This window comes from Hypanus sabinus, chromosome X1 (assembly GCF_030144855.1).
Source record: "Hypanus sabinus isolate sHypSab1 chromosome X1, sHypSab1.hap1, whole genome shotgun sequence".
In the NCBI taxonomy this organism is placed as follows: Eukaryota; Metazoa; Chordata; class Chondrichthyes; order Myliobatiformes; family Dasyatidae; genus Hypanus; species Hypanus sabinus.
In genome coordinates, this window is record NC_082738.1 from 60,169,959 (window position 1) to 60,191,304 (window position 21,346).

The 21,346-nt window shown below is 40.9% G+C and overlaps 1 protein-coding gene across 2 annotated transcripts in view; it reads left to right on the forward strand.

Annotated features, from left to right (window-relative positions):
- Nucleotides 1–21,346, forward strand: part of znf652 (zinc finger protein 652) — a 160,233-nt gene that overhangs the window by 105,860 nt on the left and 33,027 nt on the right. For both annotated transcript variants that reach the window (XM_059956646.1, XM_059956645.1), the window contains exon 4: nt 15,005–15,120. In XM_059956646.1, coding sequence (XP_059812629.1) covers nt 15,005–15,120 — 116 coding nt within the window. The remainder of the gene's footprint in view (nt 1–15,004; nt 15,121–21,346) is intronic.

The following is a 21,346-nucleotide window of genomic DNA, read 5'->3' on the forward strand; positions in this document are numbered from 1 at the left end:
GAACACTTAAGAAAGAAATCAGGAGGGCTAAAAGAAGGCATGAGGTTATCCTAGCAGACAAGGAGAAGGAGATTCCTTAGGGATTCTATAGAGCAAAAGGATTGGTTCTCTGGAAGATCAGAATGGTAATCTGTGGAGCTAAAAGAGATCTTTAAGGCATTTTTTTTGCATTTGTGTTTACTCGGGAGGCAGACACCAAGTCTATGGAAGTGAGACAAAGCAGCAGCAAGATCATGGACCCTGTACATATTACAGAGGAAGAGGTGTCTGCTGCCTTGAGGCAAATTACGGTGGATAAATCCCTATGGCCTGACCAGGTGTTACCTTGGACCCTGTGGGAGGCAAGTGTAAAAATTGCAGGGACCCTTGCAGATATATTTAAATCATCTTTAGTGACAGGTGAGGTACCAAAAGATTGTAGGATAGCTAATGTTGTTACACTGTTTAAGAAAAGCTCTAAAAATAAACCATAAAATTATTGAGCCTGACATCGGTAGTGGGAAAGTTATTGGGAAGTATTTTGAGGGACTTGTATATATGAATATTTGGATAGACTTGGACTGATTAGGGATTGGCAGCATGGCTTCATGCATGGTAGGTCGTGCCTAACCAATCTTAGAGATTTTCGAGGAAGTTACCAGGAAAGCTGATGAAGGCAAGGCAGTGGATATTGTCTATATGGACCTTAGCAAAGCAATAGACAAGGTCATGCATGGAAGGTTGATCAAGAAGATTCAGTCATTTGGCATTCAAAATAAGGTAGTAAATTGGATTAGACATTGGGTTCGTGTGGTATTAGGTGATTGCCTCTCTGACTGGTGGCCTGTGACTAGTGGAGTGCCATAGGGATTGGTGCTGGTCCATTGTTGTTTGTCATCTAAATCAATGATCCAGTAAATGTGTGGATGACAAAAGATCAGGGGTGTAGTGGACCGCGAGGAAGACTATCAGAGCTTGCAGAGGGATCTGGACCATCTGGAGAAAGGGGTTGAAAGAATGAAGATGGAATTTAATGCAGACTAGTGTGAGGTGTTGTACTTTGGTAGGCCCAACCCAAGTAGGTCTTGCACAGTGAATGATAGGGCACTGAGGAGTGGCAGTAGAATAAAGGGATTTGGAAATACAGGTGCATAGTTCATTGAATGTAGTAGCTCATAAAGAAAGCTTTTGGCACATTGGCCTTCATAAATCAAACTGTTGAGTACAGGAGATGGGATGTAATGTTAATGCTGGTAAGGCCTAATTTGGAGTATCGTGTGAACTTTTGGTCATCTACCTACAGTAAAGATGTAAATAAGATTGAAAGGGTACAGAAAAAAATTACAAGGATGGTGCCAAGCCTGGATGACCAGAGTTATAAGGAAAGATTCGCTAAGTTAGGACTTTATTCCTTGGAGTGAGAAAGGTTGAGGGGCGATTTGATTGAAGTATACAACATTAAGAGGGGTATAGATAGAGTAAATGCAAGCAGGCTTTTTCCACTGAGGTTGCATGAGACTACAAAGAGAGAACATGGGTTAAGAGTGTAAAGTTTAAGGGGAATATGAGGAGAAACTTCACTCAGAGGGTCATGAGAATGTGGAACGAGCTGCCAGTGAATGTAGTTCATACAAGCTCGATTTCGATGTTTAAGAGAAGTTTGAATAGGTACGTGGATGGTTTGGGGTGTGGAGGGCTATGGTCCGGGTGCAGATTGATGGGAGTAGGCAATTTAAGTGTTTCAGCATGGACTAGATGGGCTGAAGGGCCTGTTTCTGTGCTGTACTTTTCTACAACGCTATGACTGTATGACAATATTTTCCTTTCAATCAAGTGCCTAGTTTGCTGACCGCAAACACAAAGTACACTGCAGATGCTGGGGTCAAAGCAATACATACAACACGCTGGAGGAACTGTAGGCGGCACGGCACACGGCAGCAGCGGCCTTTTGGATCTGGTGCTACTTTAATTTAATTTTAAGGCACAATTAGGGTTTAGGGCAGGGGTCAGCAACCTTTACCACTGAAAGAGCCACTTGGACCCGTTTCCCACAGAAAAGAAAACACTGGGAGCCGCAAAACCCGTTTGACATTTAAAATGAAATAACACTGCATACAACGTTTTGTTTTGCCTTTGTGCTATGTATAAACAAACTATAATGTGTTGCATTTATGAAATTGATGAACTCCTGCAGAGAAAACGAAATTACATTTCTGCATGCAACAGAAACATTTTGAACTCCGAAAAAAAGACGTTAGGTTAAAGGTTACTTTTAAGTAAAATATTCAACGTCTATTTGAGTCCTTCTTGTATTTATGAAAAACGCCAAACTTAAATTTGCTGCCAGCAGCAAATCAAAAATAACATCAGCCAGCTGTCAGCCTGAAAAATAAAAGGACTATTTCACTGAACAATGAAAACATATGAATATACGTAAAATAATAGGCAATTAAAATATTTATCATACTTGTTCAGGTTGACTCACACCTGACAATGCAGTCGTATTCAGTAGGGATGGATCGATGCTTAGGGGAGTGACCGGGAAGGATAATGTGTTTTTTTCCTCTCTGAACTCACAGAAGCGTTTCCCAAACGATGTTTGCGTTGCGATGATTGCAGAATGTAAATACTCCGAATTTATCATGTCGTGACATTGTTTGAACTCTCTCAAATTGGGCAAGTGAGACAATGTGCCTTTCTGTAAATCTCTGGCAAGTAACGTCAACTTGCGCTCGAATGCCAAAACATCCTCCAACATGTGCAGGGCTGTACGTCCTTACCCCGTTGAAGAGCTGTGTTCAGCGTGTTCAGGTGCGCTGTCATGTCTACCATGAAGTGTAGCTTTTCCAGCCACTCTGGCTGTTCCAGCTCAGGAAAGTTGAGCCCTTTGCTGCCCAGGAAAGTTTTCACTTCTTCCAGACACGCGACAAAGCGTTTCAGCACCTCCCCTCTGGACAGCCAGCGATAAAAACACGTAGCGGTTGCTACACGCAGTCAGTAAACTGCAGTCAAAGATAGCTTTATTCGAACTAAACAGCCTTGCTTTTAAGCCTCCCTCAACCCGCCCCCCATGGGCGCGGATGCTGCAAAAGACACGTACTCACAAACCCCCGTAGGCTATCTCCCTTAGCCTGAACGCTGGCTAATTGTGAGCCGGTTCGGATGTGTCAGGAAATGGGTCGCCACAACATCTTATTTAGATTGTACAAGATCACCATAATCTTCAAATTTAGATTTACATTTCAAAAACTAACAACTAACATAAAATACATTTTAATTAAATACTGACCATTACGACACGGAGTCGGTAACTGCAGTCGAAGGAAAAAAACTTTATTCGAAATCTTCAGCCTCACTTTTAAGCCTCCCTCAACCTGCCCCCCATGGCGCAGAGGCTCCAAAGCTCTGTGCTTGCAAACCCCCGTAGGCTATCTAATTGTGAGTCGGTTCGGATGTGCCAGGAAAAGGGTCGCCACAACCAATTATTTCCCAAAGTAACAGGGAGCCACAGCACAGACGTAAAAGAGCCACATGTGGCTCCGGAGCCGCGGGTTGCCGACCCCCGGTTTAGGGCAATGGATAACAGAGTGACTATCTACCATCGCCAGTTACTGCTACAATACAGAGATCGCCGAAAAACAAACCTTCATGAAAATCTGCTGATTAGATTGCGCGACCTCGGCTTGCTGAGAAAATCAGGCCTGCAGTCCTGGGAGTCACCTGATGCCGGTGGCCAGAGTTGGGGACGTCGTAAGCGGTGTGCGAGGAAGTGGAAGCGAGGCAAGCGGGTAGGAGTCCGTGCCAGGAGAAAAGCAAGCCCTAGCCGGCCGGCTCTCCCGTCCATTCTGCTCTCCAATGTCCGCTTGCTGAGGGAATCGGGCCTGCAGTCCTCCGAGTCGCCTGATGCCGGTGGCCAGAGGTGGGGTCGTTGTAAGCGGTGTGCGAGGAAGTGGAAGCGAGGCAAGCAGGTAGGAGTCCATGCCAGGAGAAAAGCAAGCCCTAGCCGGCCGGCTCTCCCATCCATTCTGCTCTCCAATGGACATTAAATTCGACAACATCTGTGGCAATGAAATACTCGGCGTGAGTACAGAAACGGACTGATTATTATTTATGTAACAGATTTTCCCCCAAGCCATCGGACTACCAACCTACTGACCTCTGCTGTGCCTGTTGTCTTGTTTATTATATACTGTAATGCCTGCACTGTTCTGTGTACTTTATGCAGTCCTGAGTAGGTCTGTAGTCTAGTGTAGTTTCTGTATTGGTTTACATAGTTCAGTGTAGTTTTTGTATTGTTCATGTAGCACCATAGTCCTGAAACACGTTGTCTCGTTTTCACTGTGTACTGTACCAGCAGTTATGGTCGAAATGACAATAAAAAGTGACTTGGCTTGGCTTGACTTGAGCAGGTCGGGCAGCATCCGTGGAAATGAGCAGTCAACGTTTCGGGCCAAAACCCTTTGTCAGGACTGAAGAGGGAGGGGGCAGGGGCTCTATAAAGAAAGTGGGGGGAAGGTGGGAAGGAGAAGGCTGGTAGTGTCAGTTGAGAGACCAATAAGAGGAAAGATCAAGGGGTGGGGGAGGGGATAGGCAGAAAAGGTGAAGAAGGAATGTAAGGGGAAAGCACTATGGGTAGAAGAAGAAGGCAGAATCATGAGAGAGGTGCTAGGCAGCTGGAGGAGGAGGCAGAGTGGAACTGGGATGGGGAAGGGAGGGGGAGGGAATTACCGGAAGTTGGAGAATTCTGGAGGCTGGAGACTATCCAGACGGTATATGAGGTATTGCTCTTCCAACCTGAGTTTGGCCTCATCATGGCAGTAGAGGAGGCCATGTATGGACATATCCGAATAGGAATGTGAAGCAGGGTTTTTTTTTAATAAACTTTTTTATTGAGTTTTCAAATAATTACAGAAATAAAAGAAAATATATGAAAAAAATATATACCCTTCCCCCCTCCCCCTTAACCCCCTCCCCCCTAACATCCCTATATATAAAAAAAAAGAAAGAAAGAAAGAGTGCCTGGATATCGGAAGATCCCCACATGCTCCATGGAGTTCGTAATAACTTTAGTATATATATTTATTTATTTCCCCAAATAACCAATTATTTCATCTTCAGAGCACCTATATATTTAATCCTGTCTTTTGTAAATAAGGGCGCAAAATTTTCAAAAATGTTTCATATTTATCTCCTAAATTGTAAGTAATTTTTTCAAATGGAATACAGCCATAAATTTCCTTCTTCCAACGATCTATACTTAAGTATGTATCCGATTTCCAAGTAACTGCAGTAGCCTTTTTGGCTATTGCCAATGCAATTTTTATAAATTCTTTCTGATATTTATTCAATTTGGGTTTCGGTTTTATCCCTTCAATATTGCCTAGTAAAAATAATATTGGATTATGTGGAAGTTGTGTTCCAATAATTTGTTCCAATAAAACTCTTAAATTTGTCCAAAAAGGTTGAATTTTAGAACAAGACCAAGTAGAATGTAAAAAAGTACCGATTTCTTGGTTACATCGGAAACACTGATCAGATAAATTTGGGTTTAATTTATTTATTTTTTGTGGTATAATATATAATTGATGTAAAAAATTATATTGCACTAATCTTAACCGGACATTTATTTGTCATACTATCAAGACATACTCTTGACCAATTTGTTTCTTCAATTTTAATATTCAAGTCACTTTCCCATTTTTGTCTTGACTTATGGACTCCTTGTTTAATTGCCTGTTTTTGAATCAAGTTATACATACAAGAGATAAATTTTTTAATCTTTCCTTTGTGAATTAAAGTTTCTATTTCATTAGATTTCGGCAATAACATTGTTTGACCTAATTTTTCTCTTAAATAAGCTCTTAGTTGGAAGTAACAAAAAAGAGTATTGTTTGATACTTTATATTTATTCTTTAATTGATCAAATGACATCAATATACCTCCTTCAAAACAATCTCCTATATATCTAATCCCTTTTTGAAACCAATTATATAAAAGTTGATTATCCATTGTAAAAGGAATAAGTCTATTTTGAATTAAAGATCTCTTTGCTAATAAAGATTTCTTTGTCTCATCATCAATATTTATCTTATTCCATAAGTCAATCAGATGTTTTAATATAGGGGATTCTTTCTTTTCCCGTATCCATTTAGATTCCCATTTATATATAATATCTTCTGGTGTATTTTCTCCTATTTTATCTAGTTCTATTCTAATCCATGCCGGTCTATCTTTCTCAAAAAAAGATGCAATAAATCTAAGTTGATTTGCTTTGTAATAATTCTTAAAATTTGGAAGTTGTAACCCTCCTAGATCAAATTTCCATGTCAATTTTTCCAACGATATTCTTGACATCTTACCTTTCCAAAGAAACTTCCTCACATCTTTGTTTAACTCTTGAAAAAACTTCTGAGGTAGTTGTATTGGTAGTGATTGAAATAGGTATTGTAGTCTAGGGAATATATTCATTTTTATGGTATTTACTCTACCTACTAATGTTATTGGTAATACCATCCATTTATCAAGATCTTCTTGAATTTTTTTCAGTAATGGTAAGTAATTTAATTTATATAAGTTCTTTATATCATTATCAACTCTTATACCTAAATATTTGATACCATTTGTCGGCCATCTAAATTGAGTTATTAATCGACATTGACTATAATCTCCTTTAGTAAGAGGTAAAATTTCACTTTTATCCCAATTTATTTTATAACCTGATTTTTTCCCATATTCTTCTAATCTATAGGGTAATTTACGCAATGAGTGCAATGGGTTTGTTAAATATAGCAGAACATCATCAGCAAATAAGTTAATCTTGTATTCTTCCTGATTAACTCTAAAACCCTTAATATCTGGGTCCATTCTAATTAATTCAGCTAATGGTTCTATCGCCAACACGAGTAAAGCAGGTGATAATGGACAACCTTGCCTAGTTGACCTTGTCAGCTGAAATGGTGTTGAAATTTGACCATTTGTCACTACTTTAGCTTTGGGATTAGTACTTAAGGTTTTAATCCATTTTATAAAAGATACTCCTAATCCATATTTTTCCAATACTTTAAATAAAAAATCCCATTCCAATCTATCAAATGCTTTTTCTGCATCCAAAGCAACTGCCACACTCATTTCCTCCCTCTTTTGTGCCAAATGAATTATACTAAATAACCGAGTTACATTATCTGCCGATTGTCTGTTTTTAATAAATCCTGTTTGATCCATATGTACTAATTTTGGTAAGTATTTAGATAATCTGTTAGATAAGATTTTTGCTATTATTTTATAATCAGTGTTTAATAAAGAAATAGGTCTATATGATGCTGGTGGCTTTAAAAGATCTCTATCTTTTTTTGGCAATACTATTAAAATAGCTGTTGAAAAAGATTCTGGAAGTTTATGCGTTCTTTCCGCTTGATGTATTAACTCCATAAACGGAGGAATTAATAAATCTTTAAACTTTTTATAAAATTCAGGCAGAAAACCATCTTCTCCTGGAGATTTATTACTTTGAAGTGATCCTAGGGCTTCTTCGACCTCTTTCAATGGAAAAGGCATATCTAATGCCTTCTGTTCTTCCTTATTTAATTTTGGAAGAGTTGTTTGTGATAAAAACCTTTCTATCTTGACATTATCATTTTGTGATTCTGATTTATACAACTCAGAATAAAAATTCTTAAAAGTTTCATTAATTTCTAAAGGTTTATAAGTAATTTTATTTACTCTTGTTCGAATTGCATTTATTGTTTTAGAAGTCTGGTCTGTTTTTAACTACCATGCAAGGACCTTATGTGATCTTTCACCTAGTTCATAATATCTCTGTTTAGTTCTCATAATTGCTTTTTCTGTTCGATATGTCTGGAGTGTATTATATTGTAACTTCTTATTAATAAGTTGTCTTCGTTTTTCTTCTGTCATATTTCTTTGAGATTCTTTTTCTAATTTTGTAATCTCTTTTTCCAATTGATCTATTTCTATCATATATTCCTTCTTAATTTTAGAAGTATAACTTATTATCTGACCTCTCAAATATGCCTTCATTGCTTCCCACAATATGAATTTATCATCAACTGAATGTGAATTTGTATCTAAAAAGAACTGAATCTGCTTTTTCATAAAATCACAAAAATCTTGACATTTTAGTAACATTGAATTAAATCTCCATCTATAAATTGATTCCTCTTTATCTGTTATTATTATTGTCATTATCAAAGGAGAATGATCTGACAATATTCTAGCTTTATACATTTTTCACTCTATCTTGAATATTCGTTGATAATAGGAAAAAATCTATCCTTGAGTATGTTTTATGTCTATTTGAATAAAATGAGTAATCTCTTTCTTTTGGATTAATTCTTCTCCATATATCAATCAAGTTTAAGTCTTTCATCAATGCTAGAGTTAATTTTACTACTTTTGATTTTGTGACAACCTTTGTTGATCTATCTAAAACTGGATCTAGACAAAAGTTAAAATCTCCACCTATTAATATTTTGTCATGTGCGTTAGCCAAATTCAAAAAGACCTCTTGTATAAATTTTACATCATTTTCATTTGGTGCATAAATATTCATAAGAGTCCATAGTTCTGAAAAAATTTGACAATGTATAATTACATATCTCCCCGCCGAATCAATTAATATGTTTTGTATTTTAATTGGTAAATTTTTATTAACCAAAATTGCAACTCCTCTCACCTTTGAATTAAATGAAGCTGCAATAACATTTCCAACCCAGTCTCTTTTTAATTTCTGATGTTCTTTGTCCGTTAAATGTGTTTCTTGTAAAAAAGCTATATCTGTTTTAATTTTCTTAATGTATGTTAAAATTCTTTTTCTTTTTACCGGTCCATTAAGCCCATTAACATTAAAACTTAAAAAATTCAGTAAATTAGTCATTATTTTTAATCATGTTACTCCAATCTATAATAATACCTAATCTTTCAACTTTCGTGGTATCTTGGGAAACCTTTTTAAAATTCTCCATGTTGCTATGTGTGTCCCCACCAATCATCCAGGCAGAAAGATAGAAGAAAAATAGAATATAAAGAAAAAAACAAAATACCCCCCTACTAATGTTGTGAAAAAAAAGGAACACAACATTACCCCCCTCTGTTGTACGGGTCATGGCAATCGCCATGGTTACACACGTGAATCCCGCAGTAACCGATCCAAAGCTCCCCAGCCCCCCCGCAACATAAAAAAGTATGTATATATATAAAAAAAGAAAAAAATACTATTCTCAATTAGTATTTCTGAAATTTTTCTATTCTCCCCTGTATCATCCTTAAATGTCCATCACTTCCATTCACTGTCTCTATCTTCATCTTTAATCCATTATGCTTGGAAGTCTCTATGTGTAATTAGCGAATACATGGAAGTTTTTGTGCGAACTCCTCTGCTTCTCAATAATAAATCTTCTTTTTCCCTCCTCCAAAAAAATTATCAGCGTTGCTGGGTGATGCATTATAAATTTATAACCCTTTTCCCATAAGACTTTTTTCGCTGGGTTAAATTCCTTCTTTTTCTTCAAAAGTTTATAACTTATATCAGGATAAAAAAGAACTGCCTTCGCTGCTATCATCAATGGCCCGTTTCTCTTTTTGGCACATTGGGCAGCCGCCTTCAGGATCTTTTCTTTATCATGGTATCTTAAGCATCTTATCAAAATTGATCGTGGATTTTGATCAGCTTGAGGTCTTGACCTTAAGGCTCCATGAGCCCTTTCAATCTCAATTAGAGTTTCTCCTTCCATTTCCAATTTTTCAGGGATCCATTTTTGAAAAAAAATTATTGGATCTTCTCCTTCTATATCTTCTTTAAGTCCAACAATTTTAATATTGTTTTGTCTACTAAAATTTTCAAGCTTATCAATTTTTTCCATAAATTGTTTTCTTTCTGATGTCCAGGCAGTCGTATCATTTTCCATTTTATTCATTCTTTCAACTATGTCTTCCTTTGTAGTTTCCAAATCTATAATTCTCTTTTCCATTTTTTCCTGTCTTTTTGTCATTTTATCAAGCATCATCTCCATATTTGTCATTTTTCTTTAAATACTTTTAATGCGCCTAATTTACGCATTATTTGTATCAAAATCTTTTCTATATTTCCAGAAAGACTTTTACCTTCATCTTCGTCTGATTTTTCCAGAGAATCTGACTCTCCCTCAGATTCACTTTCACTTTCGGTTTCAGCCGTAACTGGGATTTGTAGTTCTGGTTGCTCCCGTTTGCGCAGTTCTCATTGATCTTTTCCTTTAGAAATGGTCGATATTGCCGTAGTTTCCTGTTCTGTATCGCCGGTGGTATAATGTACCTGAGCCCGCGGTTCTTTGGCAGAAGTGGGCCTTGATTCTGTTCCAACTTGCGTTGCCTTCACGGTAGTAGTTTTCTTCATCTTCTGTTTGTGAGGCATAACTTGAAACAATCTGGAGTAGTTTATAAGTAACTTTTAGAAAGTATTGACTAACTTTTCTTCTTATTGATTTTTTACGGGAGAGCTGGGTTCCAGCGTCTTGATCCTACATCATCACGTGACGTCCCCCATGAAGCAGAGTTGAAGTGGGTGGCAGCCAGGAGATCCTGTCTGTTGTGGAGGACCACTTGTCAAAAATAATAATATTTTTCAGTATTTATTTCTAACATAGAGTATCCTGCAAATATTGCACCTCATCCAAAAATGTACAATGTGGTACTCAATTTATAACCCAACATCCTTCAGAAATCATGGTATAAGGGGAAATGGAGCTTGGTACAGCACCAATAAAGGAGGTATCCAAAGGGTATTGTTTTTATTTACTGCATTCAAAACTTAAGACCATACATTTTTAAAAATATTATCTCATGCCTAATCAAAATGCGTTAAGTTCTAGCTGCTGGATTGTAACCAATTGAGGTATTGCCATGCACCTAGCCATTTCTTTTCTCAGCCATAGTGCCAAAAAGAAAAGCCATTACTTTTAAAAGAAAATAAATAACAACCACCTGTTGCCAAAAGAGCCCTTTAAACATTCCGTCATTTCCATTTCCCCAATATTCTCAGTATTCTTGCTTATTTTCACCCTCCCTCCATTGTACCTAATTTCTCATGCTTTTTACCTTGGGTGTAATCCCATATATTCTTGCTGGAATATTTTGGAGCTGTGGGTAATCATAAGGGGTTACAACACATTTCTTTTAAGAGAATATAACCAAGTCTTACAAAATACTAGAACCCTCAGATCAAATGTGGGAACAGTCCCTGTTGCACCTCACTGCTTTATTAATCAGCCTGTTAATATTCTTCAGGCTTGTTGAATTAGATCTACTCAAACCATTATTAATAGAAACATAGAAAACCTACAGCACAATACAGGTCCTTCGGCCCACAAAGCTATGCCGAACAAGAAGCCTTTAAAGAAGCCTTTTGGATTGAATTGCTGAATTTCGTTAGCCAGAGGGTGGTGAATCTGTGTGACTTACTGCCACAGGCAGGCCAAGTCTTTGCATGTATTTAAGGCAGAGGTTGATAGATTCTTGATTAGTCAGGGAATGAAGGGATATGAGGAGAAGGCAGAAGACTGGGTCTGAGAGGAAAAATGAATCAGCCATGATAAAATGGTGGAGCAGACTCAATGGACCAAATGGCCTAATCTGCTCCTATAGCTTATGGTCTTACGGTCTTTCCACAATAAAGAATGAGTTTTGCACAGACGTATTCCAATTTCAAACCATCTCCATTGGAAATTCTTAACCTCAGTGAATATAGGACACTTGTGTACATGTTTTAAATTCAATATTGAGGTATCCTGTTCGGCATTGCAGGGTGACATGCTTGGCTGAGGGATGCTGAAGAAAGATCTTTGCCTGAAACATTAACTGTTTGTTCATTCCATAGATGCTGCCTGACCTGAGTTCCTCTAGCATTTTATGTATGTTGCTTTGCATTTCCAGCATCTGCAGAATTTCTGGTGTTTAGTATCTCCATTGGAGTTTTGGAGATTTACCAGAATGTTACCTGGGTTTCAGCACCTAAGTTACAGGGAAAGGTTGAACAAGTTAGGTCTTTATTCTTTGGAGTGTAGAAGGTTGTGGGGGGACTTGATAGAGGTATTTAAAATTATGAGGGGGATAGATAGAGTTGACGTTGATAGGCTCTTTCCATTGAGAGTATGGGAGATTCAAACAAGAGGACATGAGTTGAGAGTTAAGGGGCAAAAGTTTAGGGGTAACATGAGGGGGAACTTCTTTACTCAGAGAGTGGTAGCTGTTTGGAATGAGCTTCCAGTAGAAGTGGTAGAGGCAGGTTCGATTTTGTCATTTAAAAAAAAAATTGGATAGGTATATGGACAGGAAAGGAATGGAGGGTAATGGGCTGAGTACAGGTCGATGGGACTAGGTGAGAGCAAGTGTTTGGCACAGACTAGAAGGGCCGAGATGGCCTGGTTCTGTGCTGTAATTATATGGTTATGTGGAGTCTCCTTACAGCTGTAGAGTGGGTTTTAGGAAATAGTATTCTGGCATGTTTCTGCAAATAGTATGAATAGCAACCTCTAATCACTTTGACCAACTTGCCTCACAGAAGAACACTAAAAGCTTAACTGAATCAATAAGAATGTCAAAAATGATTCAGCCTGACCCATTCCCATAGCCACTTTTCACAACTCAGAATCAGAATTGGGTTTAATATCACCGGCATATGTCGTGAAATTTGGATTGGTATGAAACTCTATTGAATTAGTGTCAGAGGGTGCACTATTTTCTGTCTGCCACTTCTCCTACTCTGTCCAAGTCCTTGGGGGATTCAGCATGAAGTGCAACTATGGCCGTCACTGGGGGTGTACGCTACATCGATTCCTATTGGCAGAATATGAACCTGTGGTCAGCTTCATTAAAATATCAAACAAGATGAGCACAAGAGTGGGAAATGAACAGGTATTTAGTGCTTCTGCCTATGTTCAACTGGTCTTCCTCTCACTATTGCAGCCAAAAGGTGCAGTAGTCCTGAGTCCCACCTTACAACATTTAATCACCTTGGTGGTTTGTGGCTGTGGACTCACTTTCAGCTGCAGTTTGATATTTAATGTCCTCAGTGCTGAATGCACTTTACCATTTACATGATTTGATCGAGGCGATTCAGCGCCGTACTAGATCTGCAGCCATCAACACAGTACTGAACTGATCTACTCAGTGGCTGTGGCTGCAGCCATTGGCTCCTGGACTGGCTTTACTCACCTTGGCAGCTCAGGGTTGTGGATTCACTTTTGGGGACTCTACGGTTTTATGTTTAATGTCATTGTTAATTGTTTCCTTTTTGCTGTTTGCACAATTGGGTTCTATGGTGTTACTTTGTGGCTGTCTGCAAGAAGACCAATCACAAGGTTGTATACTGTATACATACTTTGATAATAAATGTACTTTGAACTTTGATAAATGGAGGACTATGTGAGAGGGAATAGTTAGATTGATCTTAGAGTAGTTTAATAAGTCGGCACAACATCATGGGCCAAAGGGCCTGTACCATGCTCTGATGTTCTATGCTCTAGAATATGCCAGAAACACTTAACAGCACAGATAGCATTTGCAGAAAGCGTTCTAATCTTGCACTCATTCTTCTGATCTTCTGTACCTTTACTTCAAATAAACAGTTTTAAATATAATCTACATCAGATACACTTAAGGTAAATATTTATTAATTAAAAACTTGATTAGATATCGCATTGTAGTAATGCAATGATTTAATGTAAGAAAGCACTGACATATGTAGCATTACACTGAAGTATTGTGACTAATTAACTAACATATTTAAATCTCTTTGCATATTACACTCATCATCATCATTATGTGCCTAGTAGTATGATGTGGGCAACCACTGTCTCATGACCATGATTGACCTTGGCAAATTTTTCTGAAGAAGTTGTTTGCCATTGCTGCCTTCTGGGCAGTGCCTTTACAAGATGGGTGACCCCAACCGTTATCAATATTCTTAAGAAATTGCCTGCCTGGCGTCAGTTGTCACATAATCAAGACATGTGATATGCACCAGTTACTCATTGAACCATCCACCACCTGCTCCCATGGCTTCATGTGACCCTGTTTGTAGGGGCTGAGCAAGTGCTACACCTTGCCCAAGGGTGTCCTGAAGGCTGGTGGAGGGAACAGGTGCCTTGCAATTCCTTTGGTCAAGTTGTATCTCCACCCTGCCATCTAGGATTACATTATGTGATTTAAATGTGTTAATTATGCACAATAAGCATGATGAAGCTTTATAGCTTTAAATCTGGTTTAAATATCATTCAGTGAACTTTTAAATGTACAATTTGGTTTGGATCCATGTTTAATCTTCAGGGAGCTAAAATTCTAGCTGAGTTGTCTAGAACTCAATGGGTTTTCCAATTTCAGGTATCCCTTACCTCATGTGTTCTCCTTTCTTTCTCTTTCTGATTATCCCATGGTCTTACTATTTTCCCCCTTTTCCATACACCTCCTACAGTCCCCATCGCCACCTTAGTTCCATCTACCAATTATCTACCCACTTCACCCACCAGATCACCCCCATCCAGTTCTCCCTGACCATTCTCCTCTGAATCTGATCACCTTTCTTATTAGCTAATTCCATCAATTGTAGCCTTTGTGGTCCTACTTATCACCTTTCAGACTCTGTCTCCACTTTCACCCTTCCCTCCCACACTTAGCTCTACCTGTCCATCATCCTTCACCCCTTCTCTGTTCACCTATGACCCACACTGTCCCCTGTCTCATCTTCCTCTCCTCTCCTTTCCTTTTTATCCCAGCTGCCTTCCTTCTCCACTCTCAGACCTAATGCAAAGTCTCAAGCTGATATATGGACAATTCCTTTACCTCCAAAGGTTCCATTCAACCCACTGAGTTCCACCAGCTCTTCATTCTTTGCTTGGGTTTAATACATTAGTAAATATTTAGCTTAGCAGCATTTGTGTGAAAACTATTGCAGCATTTTAAAGGATACAGTGTATTAATTGAAAGATGATTGGAAAGCATCAATGAAATATTTCTGACTATTTAATATTTTCAGCACATACAAAGGACATGCCATTCACCTGTGAAACATGTGGAAAGTCTTTCAAACGCAGTATGTCTTTGAAGGTCCATTCTCTTCAACATTCAGGAGAAAAACCTTTCAAATGTGAGGTACGTTAATATGGTATTTTATTTTTAATATAAATGTTATATGTTTGAAAATACAGTTTTTGAGACTATCTTAGCGTTTTATGACCTTAATTTCCAAATGTTTGGAACATAGATGGCCATATTATGAGCTCCATTCCAACTTTACAGTATTTTACTAATTTCTACGATTTTCTTAGCATTTTCTGTTCAAGTAGCTGATAGTCATATCAGATATGATAGATTGACCCTTCTGAACATCAGAAAGATGGTATTTACCCACTATTTGCCGCTTTTCCTACACTGGGAACCCCTGCTTGCACGATCAATGGGAGATTCATCTCTTACACCACCACTACCATGGAAGAAGTACCGGAGGTGAGGGAGAAGGGCCGGTATCCCGGTGAGGCTGAGACAGCATGCAAATAGGCCACCGCTCCCTAGCATTTTCCTGGCTGGTGTTCAGTCCCTGGACAACAAGCTGTGTGAACTGACAGCCAGAATCTCCTATGAGTGGGAAACAAAGGAATGCAACGTCTTGTGTTTTCTGCTTCGTGGAGACCTGATAGAGGAGATATGGGATCATGCCATCGAGCCCTCTGGGTTCTCCCTGTTCTGGGGGACCCCCCCCCCCCCCCAGAATGTGCATGCCCTCAAATCTTTTTGTTCCCAAGACTTGGAATACCTGCTTCTGCTGTGCAGACCCTACTGGCTGAGCTATCATCACAGACGTTCCGCCACAGACTGAAACTGACCTGAGGCTGTCTCTATCGTCACCAGTGTCTTTAATCGAGTGTTGCTGACAAAAGTTTCTCCGAAGTTCTGTCAGTACATCGAGGCGAGCACTCGTGGAGATAATACTCTTGAGCACTGTTACGCTCCCTTCTACAATGCTTACAAAGTTCTCCTTTGCCCAGCTTTTGGAAAATCAGATCACTCTTCGATCCTGCTTTTGCCGATGTACAGGCAGAAACTGAAACAAGAGGCGGCCATAGTTAAAACCGTCCACTATTGTTCCGACCAATCAGCCTCCATGCTACAGGACTGCTTCAATAACATCGACTAACCAGAAGCCATGGATGACCGTGGAGGTGCGTGCGCTGTTGAGGACCCATGACTCCACCTTCAGAGCAGGTGACAAGGCAGCCCTAACAACAGCAATGGCCAAACTGTCCCAGGCCATCAGAGGGGCAAAGCGTGCACACGCCCAGCTAATCCACAGCCACTTCCAGGACAGCGGCAACACACGGTGTATGTGGAAGGGCATCCAGGACATCACCTGACTGTGCAGGTGATGCCTCCCTCCCAGATGTGCTGAATAACTTCTGTGCTCATTTTGAAGCAGAAAATGATGTGGCGGCGAGGAAGTCCACCCCTCCTCCAAATGACCAGGTGCTGTGTCTCACAGTGGCCGATGTGAGAAGAACCCTGTGCAGGGTCAACCCCAGGAAGGCTGCTGGACCAGACAACATTCCTGGTAGAAACAAGCTGGATGAACTCAGCAGGTCAGGCAGCATCTATTGAAAGGAGCGTCAGCGTATTGGGCCAAGGCAGAAACGTTGACTGTTCCTTTCAATGGATGCTGCCCGACCTGCTGAGTTCATCCAGCTTGTTTGTACGTGTTTATTTGACCACAGCATCTGTAGTGTACTTTGTGTTTAACATTCCTGGTAGAGTGCTCAGAGGATGTGCAGACCAGCTAGCAGATGTTCTCACTGACATCTTCAACATCTCCCTGAGCAGCGCTACCGTTCCAATGTACCTCCAGGCTGCCACCATCATCCGTGTGCTGAAGAAGTCTTCAGTGTCCTGCCTAAATGACTACCATGTTGCACTTACATCCATCATTATGAAGTGTTTCGAGAGACTCGTCACAAGCCACATCAAGACCCTGCTGTCCCCCTCACTGGACCCCCTGCAGTTTGCGTACCGTCCCAACCACTCAACAGATGACGCCATTGCCATCACCTTCCACCTGGCCCTAACCCACCTGGACAAAAAAGACACGGACGTTCGAATGCTGTTCATAGACTTCAGTTCAGCATTCAACACAATTATCCCTCAGAAACTGATTGGAAAGCTGAGCCTACTGGGCCTGAACACCTCCTCTGCAACTGGATCCTAGACCTCCTGACTGAGAGAACTCAGTCAGTCTGGATCGGGAGCAGCATCTCCAACACCATCACACTGAGCGCGGGGGCCCCCCAGGGCTGTGTGCTCAGTCTACTGCTGTTCACTCTGCTGACCCATGACTGTGCTGCAACACACAGCTCGAACCACATCATCAAGTTTGCCGATGACACGACAGTGGTGGGTCTCATCAGCAAGAACGACGAGTCAGCTTACAGAGAGGAGGTTCAGCGGCTAACGGACTGGTGCAGAGCCAACAACCTGTCTCTGAATGTGAACAAAACAAAAGAGATGGTTGTTGACTTCAGGAGGGCACGGAGCGACCACTCCCCACTGAACATTAACGGCTCCTCGGTAGAGATCGTTAAAAGCACCAAATTTCCTGGTGTTCATCTGGCAGGAAATCTCACCTGGTCCCTCAACACCAGCTCCATCGCAAAGAAAGCCCAGCAGCGTTTCTACTTTCTGCGAAGGCTGAGGAAAGTCCATCTCCCACCCCCCATCCTCATCACATTCTACAGGGGTTGTATTGAGAGCATCCTGAGCAGCTGCATCACTGCCTGGTTCGGAAATTGCACCATGTCATATCACAAGACCCTGCAGCGGATAGTGTGGTCAGCTGAGAAGATCATCGGGGTCTCTCTTCCCGCCATTACAGACATTTACACTACACGCTGCATCCACAAAGCAAACAGCATGATGAAGGACCCCACACACCCCTCATACAAACTCTTCTCCCTCCTGCTGTCTGGGAAAAGGCACCGAAGCATCTGGGCTCTCACGACCAGACTACGTAACAGTTTCTTCCCCCAAGCTATCAGACTCCTCAATACCCAGAGCCTGGACTGACACCTTACTGCCCTATTGTAATGCCTGCACTGTTTTGTGCACTTTATGCAGTCCTGAGTCGGTCTGTAGTCTAGTTTTTTTTTCTGTGTTTTTTATGTAGTTCAGTCTAGTTTTGGTACTGTGTCATGTAACACCATGGTCCTGAAAAAGTCTCGTTTTTACTGTGTACTGTACCAGCAGTTATGGTCAAAATGACAAAAAAAAATGACTTGACTTGACTGGAATGTCTTCCATGATGAGAATGTTTCCAAGTTAATTGATAGAATCATGTGCTTCACCCGGAAGTACACAGCCGATGTCCCCCAGAAATTGGTCAGGGTCTTCCCGAACCAGAAGTCCTGGATCAACAGTTCTGTGCGAGCAGCACTTACAGTGCGATACAGTGCTTACACTGCCAGCAATCAGCTAGAGCTCAAGAGAAGCAGCTATGATCTGAGCAAAGCTGTCAAGGCTGCGAAACAGCAATACAGGGAGAAGATTGAGTCAAGAGTCACAACGAAGAGCACACGTGACTTGTGGTGAAATCTGCATACCATCACAGACTTCAAAGCCAAACATCGAGGCGCCACCAACATTGCGGCCTCTCTCCCAGATGAGCTCAATCGCCTTTACGCGCGGTTCGCTAACTCTGAGCCTCCAAGGAAAGCCAACGCTACAACCTGCAACCTGGTCATCTCTGAGGCTGAGGTACGCAGACGTTTTCAATGAGTCACAAGGCTGCGGGACCGGATGGCATCCCAGGGCAAGTACAACTGGCAGGTGTGTTTACAGACATTTTCAATCTCTCCCTCTCCCAGTGTAGAGTGTTCCCCTGCTTCAAATTATCCACCATTTTCCCTGTACCAAAAAAGACCAAGTAACATGTCTGATTGACTGGCATCCTGTCGCACTCACCTCAATAATAAGCAAGTGCTTTGAGAGGCTGGTCAATGACTACATCTGCAGCATGCTACCACCCACACTGGACCCCCGACAATTCACCTACCGAGGCAACCAATCGATAGATGACGCAATAGCCACTGCTCTATATACCGTCCTTACACATCTGGAGAAGAAGGATCCTTATGTGAGAATGCTGTTCTTAGACTACAGTTCAGCATTCAACACCATAATTCCTTCCAGGCTCGACAGGAAGCTCAAAGACCTCGGTCTTGACCCTACCTTGTGCAGCTGGATCCTGGACTTCCTGTCAGATCGCCAGCAGGTGGTATGAGTGGGCTCCCTCACCTTCGCTTCTCTGATTCTCAACACAGGTACCCCTCAGGGCTGTGTACTGACAATACTTAATTGATTGGCCTTTTCTCAAACAATAACGAGGTGGCCTACAGGGAAGAAGTCATCTCTCTGACACTGCACTGTCAAGAAAACAACCTCTCCGTCAATGTCGCAAAAACAAAGGAGCTGGTTGTGGATTACAGGAGGAATGGAGACAGGCTAGCCCCTATTGACATCAATGGATCTGGGCTGACAGGTTGAACAACTTTAAATACCTCAGCATCCACATCACCAAGGATCTTGTGATCTGTACACACCAGCTGTGTGGTGAAGAAGGCACAACAGCGCCTCTTTCACCAGACGATTGAGGAAGTTTGGTATGGGCCCTCAAATCCAAATAACTTTATACGGGGCACAATTGAGAGCATCCTGACTGGCTGCATCACTGCCTGGTATGGGAACTGTACCTCCCTTAATTGCAGGATTCTGCAGAGAGTGGTGTGGACAGCCCAGCGCATCTGTAGTTGTGAACTCCCCATGATTCAGGACATTTACAAAGACAAGTGTGAGAAGAGGGCCCGAAGGATCATTGGGGACCCGAGTCACCCCAACCACAATCTATTCCAGCTGCGACCATCCAGGAAACAGTACCACAGCATAAAAGCCAGGACCAACAGCTTCTTCCACCAGGCCTTCAGACTGATTAACTCACACTGATTTGAGTGTATCTCTTATGTTACACTGACTGTTCTATTTATTATAAATTACTATGATTACATATTATACATCTAGATGGAGATGGAACATAAAGATTTTTATTCATGTATATGAAGGATGTAAGAAATAAAGTCAATTCAGTCAACAACCACATTAAATTTTAATGTGAACAATCAGTCTAACATTTATGTCTTCACTAGGAGTACTGTATATATAACATACTTCAAACTTGCTTTTAGAGGCAATGTATTTATTACCTGTAATAGAATCATTCAATTTTTTTTATACAAGACCTAAGAGCAGAATTAGGCTATTCAGCCCATTGAGTCTGCTCCACCATTCCACCACAACTAATGTCTTATTCCTCTCAACCCCATTAATCCTACGTTCTCCCTGTATTGTTTGACACCCTCATTAATCAAAAACTTATCAACCTCTGCATTGTAGATACCCAATGACTTGGCCTGTATAACTATGTGTGGCAAAGAATTCCACATATTCACCACCCTCTGGCTAAAGAAACTATTCCTCATCTCTGTTCTAAGTGGGCGCCCCTCATTTCTGAGGTTGTGCCTTCCGGTCCTAGACTCTCCCACTATAGGAAATATCCTCTCCACATCCACTCTAACCAGAGCTTTCAATAAGCTCTCTCTCCAACACCCCGCCACCCCCACCACCTCTCATTTTTCTAAACTCCAGTGAGTACAGGCCCAGAGCCATCAAAAACTTCTGATACATTAACCCTTTCCTTCCCGGAATCATTCTCATGAATCTTCTCTGGGCCCTCTCTAACGCTAGCACATCTTTTCTTAGATAAGGGGCATAAAATTGTTCACAATACACAAAGCGTGGTCTAACCAATGCCTTAAAGGCTCAACATACATCCTTTCTCTTATATTCTGGGCCTCTCAAAATGAATGCAAACATTGCATTTGCCTTCCTTACCACTGATTCAACCTGTAAGTTAACCTTTTGGAAATCTTACACAAGGACTCCCAAGTCTCTTTGCACCTCTGATTTTTGTATCCTATCTCCATTTAGAAAACAGTCCACAGCTTTATTTCTTCCACCAAAATGCATGACCATATGCTTCCCTACACTATATTCCATCTGCTACTTTTTTGCCCTTTTTCCTAATCTAAGTCCTTCTGCAGAGTCCCTTCCTCCTCAACACTACCTGCCCCTCCACCTATCTTCTTATCATCTGCAAACATGGCCACAAAGCCATCAATAATGTCATCCAAATCGTTGACATGTAATGTGAAATCAAGTGATCCCAATACTGACCCCTGTGGAACACCACTCAAAGGTCACCGGTAGCCACCCAGAATAGGCCCCC